Below are 11,306 nucleotides of genomic sequence, written 5' to 3' on the forward strand. Positions count from 1 at the left end.
ACATAACAAGAGGCTCAAGTCCGTCTGTGTTTTAGTCCAGTTATAAAGGCATTTAACCTGCTCGCACCAAGAACACCGGACTTTAGGCCTGCATTTCAATGTGTAGAAGGCCCTTAAACATTAACAGCCGAAACATCAAAACCATATGCCTGGGACAGAAATATAACCCAGGCTTGATTGCATCCATTGCTTCTATGCAGGAGACATCCTCTGCTCGTGCCCTGCTTATAGACCGGTGATGCGCTCGCTCTCACGCAACAAGTTTTCTGTAATCATAAAGTTATTATAGGAGCGGAGATCGCACCTACAGTCAGTCCAACTGCCACCCGCTCCCCCTTTGCAAAACAATCCTGTCGCTTTGACACAACGACGGCCGTAAAGCCAATGTATCAAACCATTATGTGCGCATTATAAGAATATAAAACTCCACCTAAAGTACCGATGCGATCATGCACTAACGTGAACTGACACAGCCAACCGCTCAGCAGTCACATCCACACGACACACGCTCAACCGACTGCCTATAGATTTATGCATAATAAATCTATTAAAGCTTTCCTTTTTTCAACAAACCGCCGATGGTGATTCGCAGCATTATCCATCTATGAAGTCAGCATACCTGCAGGAAATCTGGCTACAAAAAAGATGAATTGTGGATAAGAAGAACAGCACGTCTGTCCGCATGGGCCTAATTAAGATGTCGGTCTGTGTGCTGTACATGGAGGGTCTGTGTGTTAAATGCGACGGTCGGCAACGGAACGACACACCGCTGAAATCATGGCATATAAATTAGTTCTGAGAATTTCGGGGGCTGGGTTTAAGGAACTCGTGACGTCGCCGGCTCGACGTCCTGTGACTGCGGACTCGACCAAAAACAGGGGGGTGCTGGATCACTGTGAAACTATTTCCTGCGTTATTTTACGTAATAATTCAGATATTCGTGCTTATCTAAACGCTGTATTCAAGCAAAATCTACTGCAAAATAACATTTTGTCAAATACGCGTCAGAATAAGGGCTTTAGAAACAAGTTGTTCTCACCACAGGGGAAAAAAACGTCACACCCCCGCCACCGGAAAGTGGTACGGTCTCGGGCTCAAATTCCGAGAATTGAGCTCGTCTGATTCTTAGAACTGGGGTTCTTAGAAGTGGTGATGCAAGAAGTTTCTAGGAAAGCGCTACCAGGTGATTTTTTAAATTCCTTTTTCCTCTAATTTGGCGCCAAGTTGTTATCTACTGTGTTTTGCTTGTGTTTTAGACAGAGCTATTTGTCCTGTATTTGTGCTGTTCAAGTGTCGGTGGACGTGGACTTGTGTGTGTTTGAACAGTGCAGAGGGGAAACTGTAGTGACAGGCGCTGCGCCGCTCTCTTGACAGATCCTCTGCCTGGCGCTGCGCTCTAACAGCGGCTCTGTGTTGAAGCGCTGGGACAGACAGCAGACGACAGTGTCCCTCCGCTGTAGCTTCCCATGCCGCACTGACACAGACTCGTGTTGTGAAGCAGTAATAACGTTATGTGTGGAGAGCAAACCGAGGGGAATTAGGGCTCCGAGCTGTCTAAATGTAGAGCCCGGTTCTAGTGCGTGGTTCTCCGGTGTCGGTGTAAACAGAGTCGGCTTCACGAAATGCTCTGGTTCAATGTTACTTTGTATGTTCAAGTGTCAACACACGGTGTGGCGGCGGCTCTCGCGCGCTGTCAGACGAACTTTGCTGGCAGCGTGGCAGCCTCGGGGTTACGGTGTTTTTCACTTCACGCTCGCTCCGGCTCTAATTTGCTCCAGTGGAGCGCGAAAGACTGCGCCGAACAAGCCCTTTTGTTACCGTAACAATGTAGCGGAAACATTAGTGTGCGTGTGCGTGTGTGTGTGTGTGTGTGTGTGTTATTTCCACGGCAGAGGCTTGAAGACACGTCGTGGCACAGAGTTGTGTTTCCACTGACACCGCTGCACGATGAGCTTCATAAGTACAGCAGCAAGTTGAAAGGTTTCACTGAGAGTTCGTCTTTAATGCAGTGTTGCCGTGTCCTCTGTCACGGGCGCAGAGATTACACAGTGTTATGCCCGGGAACAGTCACATTTGGGCCGGCTACACTCTTATCAATAAACTGATAATAAGAGATATATTACGGAGCTACTTTTTTTGGTGCTGTCAAAAACAAGTGCGCCGTCATTTTAATCTTTACACTATTGATGGGGGGGAGGTTGAAGTTCTAAATGTGCAGTGAAGTGTGGAAATGTCGTTAATTGTAACAACATTGGGGTGCTGCTTGTTTATCACGGGCACGTCTTAATTCACCACCCTTTGATCCGATGATATCAATCTGTCGAGGCTGCGTCCCGTTCTGGTTCTATTTTGGGACGTGTCCAGTTACAGACTTGAGTCTTCACATTGAGTTGGAGATAACTGTCAGAAAATCCGCGCGCCTGTTAGAAATCCGCTCCTTCCTTGCGTTAGTTCAATAATAGTTTTCAGAGTTGTTCTGTTGCCCCACAGCACACTGTGAGGGAAAAGTGAACAGAGTGTTTCTGGGCTCCACAACATCACGCTGCCACAGGTCCGATCAGCGCAAACAAGGGGAACTGTCACTCGCAGAAGCTTCCCAGCTGCACCGTGCTCTTATTTTGAAGTTTCAATCAATCAATCAATCGAGTAAATAGGGTCTGAGATTAAAATTCATAGTTTGGGTGAGATGTGTGTGACTGAAATAAGTGAGCTGCTCGCTGAAACATTTCTCTCTATTTTATCAGCTTGTTCACAGTGAACTGTGTGCAGATCCGAGCCCGCCGTGTTTAAGGCACAGACAGAGGAAACTTTTCTCCGTTAGATACAATATGGAGAAATGGCGAGTTTATAGTTTTCATATGGGATTAATAAAGCCGCCCATAGATTTCAAAATTATTCTCAGGACATCTGATGGTGTTTGTTATTTAACATGTGGCCTCATATCTGTATTCTATTAAAATAAAAGGGAGTTATTTTGTATTTCCGACAAAAAAGAGACAGAAATAGAGAGAGAGCTTTATTACACCATTGAATATTTCCTGCTCCAGTCTGTTAGAAAAGTGATAGGGTTTTTCCTTCACGTTAATTTGTTCGGACTTGTCAACCAGTGGTTCAGAAAGAGAGAAATTGAGGGGGAGAGAAATGATTCCAAAGGTAGAAATTTAAATGTCTAGACAGTGTTTATTTAATAAATGGCGCCGCCTCCTGGAAGAACGGCTGTATGTGTTTAAAGTTAATAAGACCTGGTAAGGATCATAAATCATTTCAGCCATATTACTTCACTTAAAGATAACCTGTACTTCAGCACTTCAATGGATGGGCGAGGTGTGGTATTGACTTAGTTTGTTTGTGAAATAATCTTTTTTAATTTTATTTTGCAGAACTTGACAAAATGGCTTGCGCAGCGGACAGCTGCATACAATTCACACGCCATGCAAGTGATGTCCTGCTCAACCTGAACCGGCTGCGTAGCAGAGATATTCTCACAGATGTCACTATACTGGTTAACAGGCAGCAGTTCCGTGCACACAAGACCGTTCTCATGGCTTGCAGGTGTGTGTTATTCAGGCCAAGTTATGTGAGACAATTTTTCTCCCGCAGTTCAAAGATGAAGTGACTGATCTTTGTACTCCCTGTCTGTCTTTCTCTCTCTTTGACATGGCTGCAGTGGGCTATTTTACAGCATCTTTACTGACTCCCACAAGTGCAACCTTAATGCTATCAGTCTAGACCCAAAGGTGGACCCAGAGGGCTTTGCCATCCTGCTGGAGTTCATGTACACCTCCCGTCTCACACTAAAGGAGAGTCTGATTATGGCCATCATGAACACAGCCATCTACCTGCAGATGGACCATGTTGTGGACACCTGCCACAGATTCATCAAATCCAGGTTGGCAGAGCAAGTTCCTTTACATTGGTCAAACTCACCATCATCAGCATCTGTCGTGTTTTTCACCCTCTCAATCTTTCCACAGTGATCCTGTGTCTGCCAAGCTCCCCAGAGATGAGTTTTTGGTCAGTCCCTTGGTTTTACCTCAGGATGTCCATGCTTACCGGCCTCATGATGTTGTTGACAGTTTGCACAGCCGCGTAGCTCCATTCAGGGATGGGAGACCCTACGGTCCAAACATGTTCAACGGGGTCAGCACCCCCAGCAACTATCATCTCTACGGGCAGTTTCCCATGCCAGGATTCCCTTTCCCTCTCTGCAAGCTGACTGATGCCAAAAACGCTTTTGCTGACCTCTCTAAGAGTGGTATCCACCACAAGCATTGTTCGCCGCATGACAGCGCCAACATCATCAGGGCTGAATACACAAGGGCAGTTGGCACTAGCTCCTCCAGCATTATTCACTCCACCACCTACGCTTCCAGGGAGGTAGGGAGAGACGACGAGATGCGAAAGGAAAGCCACGAGGGGCTCAGTCAGTCTATTGCTCTCGGCACAAGGAAGCGTGCGTTTCCAGTGTTGACCCTCGAGCACCAGAGAGATTTGGGAAAAGATCACACTCCTCAGGCGGAGGAAGACCTGATCCATCAGCACTACCCGCTGGGAATCTCCTCCGCTGGACGCAAGAGCCTGATGAGCAGCCCCCAGAGCCCCCTCAAATCAGACTGCCAGCCCAACTCCCCTACAGAGTCCAGCAGTAGCAAGAACGCCGGCCTCTCCCAAGCTGCCGGTGTGCCAGCTCCACAAGGGACGCAGGAGCCCAAGTCTCGCAACTGGAAGAAGTACAAGTTCATCGTGCTGAATCAGAGTGCTAAGGAAGAGGAGGTGGGGCTGCGGGATCCCGGGCTCCGTTCACCTCAGCGCCTTGGCCTGCAACCCTACCTCCACCCCAGCGACTCGGAGAACCTCGACCCACAAACCACAAGCAAGAACAACGATCACAGCGAGGACCTACCCGTGCCCCAGGCTAGTCGTCTCAACAACATCATTAACAGGTGAGGTTGTCTTTCAAATACAGAGCTGCATATTTCTGCTTAAGTGATAAGTACAACAAGAAAACATCAATTTGTGGCATGAATCAATTTGTATGACATGCCGGGAGGGTGTGGGGTAATGTAGGAAGATGAGCGTATGCATTTTTCTTTTTTGCTTTCAACAGGATCGTTTTAGGAATTGTTTCTGACTTGAAGGACTTGTTTTTGTCTATAGTGCACTGGAGGGCTCACTGAGGAACAGCGACAGCCACCCTCCACACTACTTGAGCCGTCTGAACTGCTCAACCTGCGGCACGCCATCCCCACAGCACTCAGAAGTGTGTCCTAACACCTCCAGGTCCCGTCTGGCAGAGGACATGGCAGAGCTGCACTCAGAATACTCAGACTCCAGTTGTGGTGAGTTATTAACAGATATTAAATGTCAAATGTGACCAATCAAAAACAGAGGTTAACTCTTACCGTGATTTCTCCTGGACAGAAAACGGTACATTCTTCTGTAACGAATGTGACTCCAAGTTTGCTGAAGACGAAGCTCTGAAACAACACATGCTCCAAGTGCACAGCGACAAGCCATACAAGTGTGACCGCTGCCAGGCTGCGTTCCGCTACAAGGGCAACCTTGCGAGCCACAAGACTGTTCACACAGGTACATCTAACAGATCAATGTATTGCCCGTGCAGACTCTGTGCTCCTTTGTGGCTGAATTCTAAAGTTTTTTGCCCCCCCTGTGATTTGCATTTCTCAGGAGAGAAGCCGTATCGCTGTAATATCTGTGGTGCTCAGTTTAACAGACCAGCTAACCTCAAGACTCACACTCGCATCCACTCAGGAGAGAAGCCATACAAATGTGAGACGTGTGGAGCTCGTTTTGTACAGGTGAGAACACCCTAACATGGAAATGGCCTTACACTGGACATTTTTCCTCTCTGTTGTATCGGCTAATAGCACTAATACTCACACTTTACAGAAGTATCCATACATGCATGAAAAACATCCTTCAGGGTGTTATGACTTTTTTACATTCCCTGATAATAGTTTGCATTGGTTCGAATGCTGTTTCCATCAGTCAGATACTTTAATTCGAGCTGATTGTATTTGTTTTGTTCGCGTTTCAGGTTGCTCATCTCCGCGCCCATGTGCTGATCCACACGGGGGAGAAGCCTTATCCGTGCGAGATCTGCGGAACGCGCTTCCGTCACCTCCAGACGTTGAAGAGCCACCTGCGTATACACACAGGAGAAAAGCCCTACCATGTAGGTTGATATACTCTTATTTTACCGCTTACAATATCAGACAACAACACCACCTTCCTTAGAATCACATTAAAGATATTACAAGACAATAAAAATGCTTTAAAATAATGTCTTGCTGCTTTCCTTTTCAGTGTGAGAAATGCAACTTGCACTTCCGCCACAAGAGTCAGCTACGGCTGCATCTTCGACAGAAGCACGGCGCCATCACTAACACAAAGATCCAGTACCGTATGTCCACGGCAGACATGCCCACTGACTTGACAAAGGCATGCTGAGCTGGAAGAAGGGAACAGTTTGAACGGAGGCAATCTTGACCTTGGCATTTAAAGACCCCAACTTGTACAATCATCCAAAATTGTAGTGCCACACTGTGTTCATTAGACAAACAAATTGGCTGTGTACGCCATTCTAAACGGGTTTCCACTACATGTGAACGTAGAGCCACTTCTGGCATCTTAGTCACTTTATTGTTTCTATATAGATATGAATATATATATATTATAAATATATATATATGTATGTTGGGAGTGTTTCTAAGCTTTGAAGGTACGTATATAAAGCTTTATTTTGTTGAGAAGGATGGAATGTAAACAATCGTTTTTTTGAAAATACAGTATTTTGTATCAGAGAACTTACTTTTCTGAGAGTATTGAAAATTTTGATTGACGGGTGGTACATATATTTTAAGATTACGAGATTTGCGGCTGTATAGAGTTGTCTATACATTTTTTTGTAGATGTACGTACATGTTGCACCATGTCAAGTTGCCATATTCATGTGAGGGGGGGGTGTAATTGTAATTGGATTTAGTCTAAAACATATCAGATGACTGCTGCTGTCTGATGAGGTGATGCATGAGGTTCTCTCAGTTGTCAGAGCACATGAAGTGGGCAACTGCATAAATATTGTGACATATTGTGTAATTATATCCGTGGGATTGCTCTCTGCTGGCAGAGCCAATCCAAGTGTTGAAATGCATTTCAAGGTACTGCTTTGTTATGACCAAGAAAATATTTTGCTTTATATGTATTTGTATAGATGTGACTTTTGTTTTTGTTCATTTGTTTTCCATAAGTGAAGGTTTACAGTTCTGGTCATTGTTCTAGCTCCTACAGTAAAGTTGTGTTAGTGTCGACATTTTTTTGTTTGTACATACACTGTGTATTCAATGTGCCTTTATCTATGCTGTCTGAATTCTTCTCCATTCAGCCCAGCTCTATTAAGGTACAACTCAAGGACACCATTTGTCCTATACCCTTGTGTATGTGTGTGTGTGTGTGTGTGTGTGTGTGTGTGTATGAGAGAGAGAGAGCGAGTGGGTGGGTGTATGTATACATGTTTAAATGCTTGTCACCCACCTTAAAACATGCAAATTCATTGTTGTAAATCTTCAGGACTTGTTTTTGGATTGGGCTTTTTTAACTGCATTAAAATAATTGTACAATGTTCTAGATGTATGAATGTAAAATAAAGGTATTGGATTTCTATGTATTAACACCAGATTGAGTTTATCATGTTAATGTGAGAAATGACGCTGAATATAAAGTAGGGCAGCAATTAATGATTATTTTCCATTGTAGATGAGTTTCTTGATTAAGCGATTGTTCGCTCTATACATTTTAAGAAAATTCTCAACTATCTCATTTTGTCCACAACTTAAGGATTTCCAGTTTACCGTCATAGAGGAGTAAAGAAAACAGAAAATAGTCACGTTTAAGCTGGGAACAGAAATTTTGACTTTTTCTCTTAAAATATTAATATTAAAACAGATTAATCATTTATCAAAAGAGTTGCCGATTCAATAAGTAGTTGGCAACTAATATATAGGTTGCAGCTCTCATACACAGGGATATATACAGTACATATACAGGGACACTGTTTAATGATGCTTCCAGAAATATTTTTAGATGGCTACAATGAAAACTAGAGGATAGAACTTGTAGATCAACTACAGCACCATATACAACTTCTGTTAGACCTTTGGTTGTAGTTTAACTGTATGCACAAAATACGTTAAATGTAAAAAGCAACCAAAAAAGAGAGGCTTTTCAAAATAAAGCACCAGTATAGCTCGATTTCTCCTGATGGTGAATAGAACTGAATCCCGGTACTGCATCCCACCACCTTCAGTCTTTCACATACAGTTACAGCAACACAGACTACCTAGTTACTTCTCAGCTTATACTGTGTAGATGTGGAAAATATATTTCTGCTCATATGCTTAATCATCTGTATGACCAATCCACAACACCGCTTGAAAAGGTTACTGCCCCAGACAAGCCATCCACCACACCATCACCCATTTGAGAGATCAAAACAAAAGCACTCCTACGTAGCTTTGGCTGAATAACAGCCACTGCTGCCCCAAGAACCACTTAAAGGTTAATGATAAAATAGTGCAACAGTCTCTCCCTCTTTCTCTCTCTCTCACACACACACGCTAATAAAGTCAGAACTGAGTCAGTAACGTCCGATACACAATATCCATCTGAAGTCTGCTGACAGTAACTATCATTAGATACTGGTCATACAGGACCAAGTGAGACTGGAAACAGCAACACCTCGGTTGTACTGATGAAGCAAGGGCACCTTTCATTACAAGTGAATTTGGTTTGTAAGAGGAAGAGAGGGTAATTTCTTCCTTTAAAAGTTAAAAAGTCTTGCTTTAATTGATCCAGTGGGGAAATTGCAGTTACATCATCTTACTGCATAGAGCACAGCAGAGCTTATTCTGCTCTTTTTCAGGTTCATACTTACTTCCTATATTCTACTAGAACATGTTCACACGTGTTCCCAAAGCACATTCTTTTTTTTCATTGTCTGTCTGAATATACCTGTATATTCAAACTCTGTAAGGCTCCATTTGAGTGCCTGAGCTCAACTGAAAAAGCCTAGTCTGCTCTGATTGGTCAATGTTTCCAGCTAATGCGGCATAATGGTACAACAAGGCCATGGGATTTTCATTTTTATTTCCCCATTAATGCAGCCATTTACAAAAGAATCTTCTTCCATGATGATGGCTCATGATGGCAATAAAGCGTTTTCAGTTAGTCTGAACAAGACCAAAACCGCTATCATTATACATGTCACATAAAAAACAATAACATGATCAAAATGTAAATAAAATATTTTTTTATTTTCATGTGGCATAAAAAAAACAAAGTCTTTTTTTTTTTTTTTTTTAAAGATAAGCAATAGTGTTTGACAAACACTACAAAAGATCTACTGGGCTCATAATGTAATTTGTTCTATTCCTTTTAAACAAAACAAACAGCCTCCTGTACGGCCTGGTTTACGGTTTTAAAATGATTGATCACTTCAGGAATGGAATTAGGTTCTCTGTGAACGCAAAGGAAAATTAACAATACTGTTAAATTACAAGAGCGGCACAAACTGAATCATCCTTAAATGACTTTAACTCAAAACTACTCATTATTCACCATCACAAAACCCCACCGGACCCACCCCACCCCACCCCACCCAATCACTGTTTCTGCTGCATTGCTTCTTTCCGTGCAGCGTCTTGCAGGAGCTGAGTGTCCACTTCATCTGCAGGCAGCTGAACGTACCGAACCACAGATCCACGGATGAAACAGTTTTTCACAGACAACTGGAGCAAATCAAAACAAGACATTGCGGAGTTGGAAGATATTTGCAAATCGACGTGTCAGAGATGCTGTCAATCGGCTTTAAACAATACAGAATCTATCCAATAACGTTTTAGCCGAGTTTCATCATTCAGTATCAATTTGGACAAGACATAAAGTATCTTTTTTAAACTGTTAAATACTGCCAGGATATTCTAGATCTCAAACAGAACATTAGCGTTAAATTGATTAAATGACACTGAATGATACTCTAAGTAGCAGACGGCTTGACTTACCATGTGTGGATATTTCTCTGGATCCGTGACACTGATGTCTGTGAGCTTGATGTTCAGGTACTGACACACACGCAGAGACAAATGATTAGAAGTCAAACTTAACAGCTTTGTTTCAAAGTAAGGAAAATAAATCACAATTTCTAACCTGGTCAACAGAATGAAGTGTTCCACAGATGCTGAAAAGAGAGATTTGATCATTAAAACCATGACAGGCATCCCATCCTTTCATTAAAACACAAGGTATAAGAGCAAAGAGGAGTCGAATGAAACACTGATGTAGACACAGGTGATGGACACTAATAACACTTTACCATCCAAAACACCACCACTGCATTTGACTGTGAGACGTTTCTATCACTTTGTGCTCTTACTGAACTGGAGCAAAACAAACTGTTTACAGTGGTGTCACAGTTTCCTCACCTCCTGTAACGTTTATCCACAGCTGAAGTGAGAGCATTTTAGAGCAGACCAGTCCTGTGACTGTCTAAAGAATGGCGGCTAAATCAAACAGTGTTACAAAGTGACGCAACTTAATCGACACACACTAACCTCAAGTCGTTTTTGAGCTCCACCACCACGTCCTTCCCCACCAGAGACTTGAAAAACGAGTAGAAAAGCTGAAAAACAGGGCGACACGATAACGTAAATGTTAGCATCGAGCTAATTTGGAGCACGATAACGGTACAGGTTGCACACGTTACCAAACTAAACCACACACACACACACACTCACAAACAGTGGGCTGTGAGTACTTAAACGCCTCGCCGCACCTTCACTTAACACATTTGATGTAAAATAGAATCAAATTCATACCTTCAATTTGATTTCTTACCATTGTTACTGCTGGTTTTCTTGCGGTTGTGCGTCCAGTGTTGATGATGTAAGCTACCGCGTCATATTTCTGCGACGGACCAGGGTGCATATGGCAATTACTGACCGGCTCCACACGGGGGAGCCAGAGATGCGTTCAGTGTCGAGTGTGTAAACATTGAACTTTAACAGCTAAATAAGTTTTTTGTAGCTTGTTAGGAGAACGATGGGACTATTAAGTATTAAAGCATTACTGTGAGGTTAAACACAATAATAGTTATCTAGTGTCTCATATAGCCCGTGGAATGACTATTTAGCTCTTTATGTGTTGGTCTTGTGCATAGCCGTGGGAAGTGGGGGTGAAAACACGTGTAGTATTTGTGTCATACCCCTTGTAGCTGCCGCTGAAATAAAGAA

At 43.2% G+C, this 11,306-nt stretch overlaps 2 protein-coding genes across 2 annotated transcripts; one reads left to right on the forward strand and one right to left on the reverse strand.

Annotated features, from left to right (window-relative positions):
* The first annotated feature begins 1,149 nt into the window (after window positions 1-1,149).
* bcl6aa (BCL6A transcription repressor a) lies at window positions 1,150-6,966 on the forward strand. The gene is made up of 9 exons (XM_083911041.1): window positions 1,150-1,183; window positions 3,381-3,552; window positions 3,668-3,889; window positions 3,975-4,943; window positions 5,158-5,339; window positions 5,422-5,589; window positions 5,689-5,819; window positions 6,059-6,196; window positions 6,328-6,966. Exons 1-9 carry the CDS (start codon window positions 1,153-1,155, stop codon window positions 6,469-6,471), a joined length of 2,157 nt encoding a protein of 718 aa, XP_083767167.1. The 5' UTR covers window positions 1,150-1,152; the 3' UTR covers window positions 6,472-6,966.
* A 2,705-nt stretch (window positions 6,967-9,671) lies between these two features.
* On the reverse strand, window positions 9,672-10,958 carry smx5. Its single transcript, XM_083939653.1, has 5 exons — window positions 10,912-10,958; window positions 10,629-10,696; window positions 10,225-10,255; window positions 10,080-10,139; window positions 9,672-9,806 (listed from the first exon to the last, which is right to left on the reverse strand). Exons 1-5 carry the CDS (start codon window positions 10,912-10,914, stop codon window positions 9,681-9,683), a joined length of 288 nt encoding a protein of 95 aa, XP_083795779.1. The 5' UTR covers window positions 10,915-10,958; the 3' UTR covers window positions 9,672-9,680.
* Window positions 10,959-11,306: the final 348 nt, after the last annotated feature.

The sequence above is a fragment of the Echiichthys vipera genome, assembly GCF_963691815.1.
Source record: "Echiichthys vipera genome assembly, chromosome: 3".
In the NCBI taxonomy this organism is placed as follows: Eukaryota; Metazoa; Chordata; class Actinopteri; order Perciformes; family Trachinidae; genus Echiichthys; species Echiichthys vipera.

Bases quoted from the DNA above. Each gene is read 5' to 3' on its own strand.
- bcl6aa (XM_083911041.1), top strand. From the start codon at position 1,153: ATGCAAGAAGTTTCTAGGAAAGCGCTACCAG. The intron at 5,340-5,421 runs GTGAGTTATTAA...TCTCCTGGACAG, and splicing joins ATACTCAGACTCCAGTTGTG to AAAACGGTACATTCTTCTGT. The intron at 5,820-6,058 runs GTGAGAACACCC...TTCGCGTTTCAG, and splicing joins GTGGAGCTCGTTTTGTACAG to GTTGCTCATCTCCGCGCCCA.
- smx5 (XM_083939653.1), bottom strand. The intron at 10,140-10,224 runs GTTAGAAATTGT...CGTGTGTGTCAG, and splicing joins CACTTCATTCTGTTGACCAG to TACCTGAACATCAAGCTCAC. The intron at 9,807-10,079 runs GTAAGTCAAGCC...GATTTGCTCCAG, and splicing joins CAGAGAAATATCCACACATG to TTGTCTGTGAAAAACTGTTT.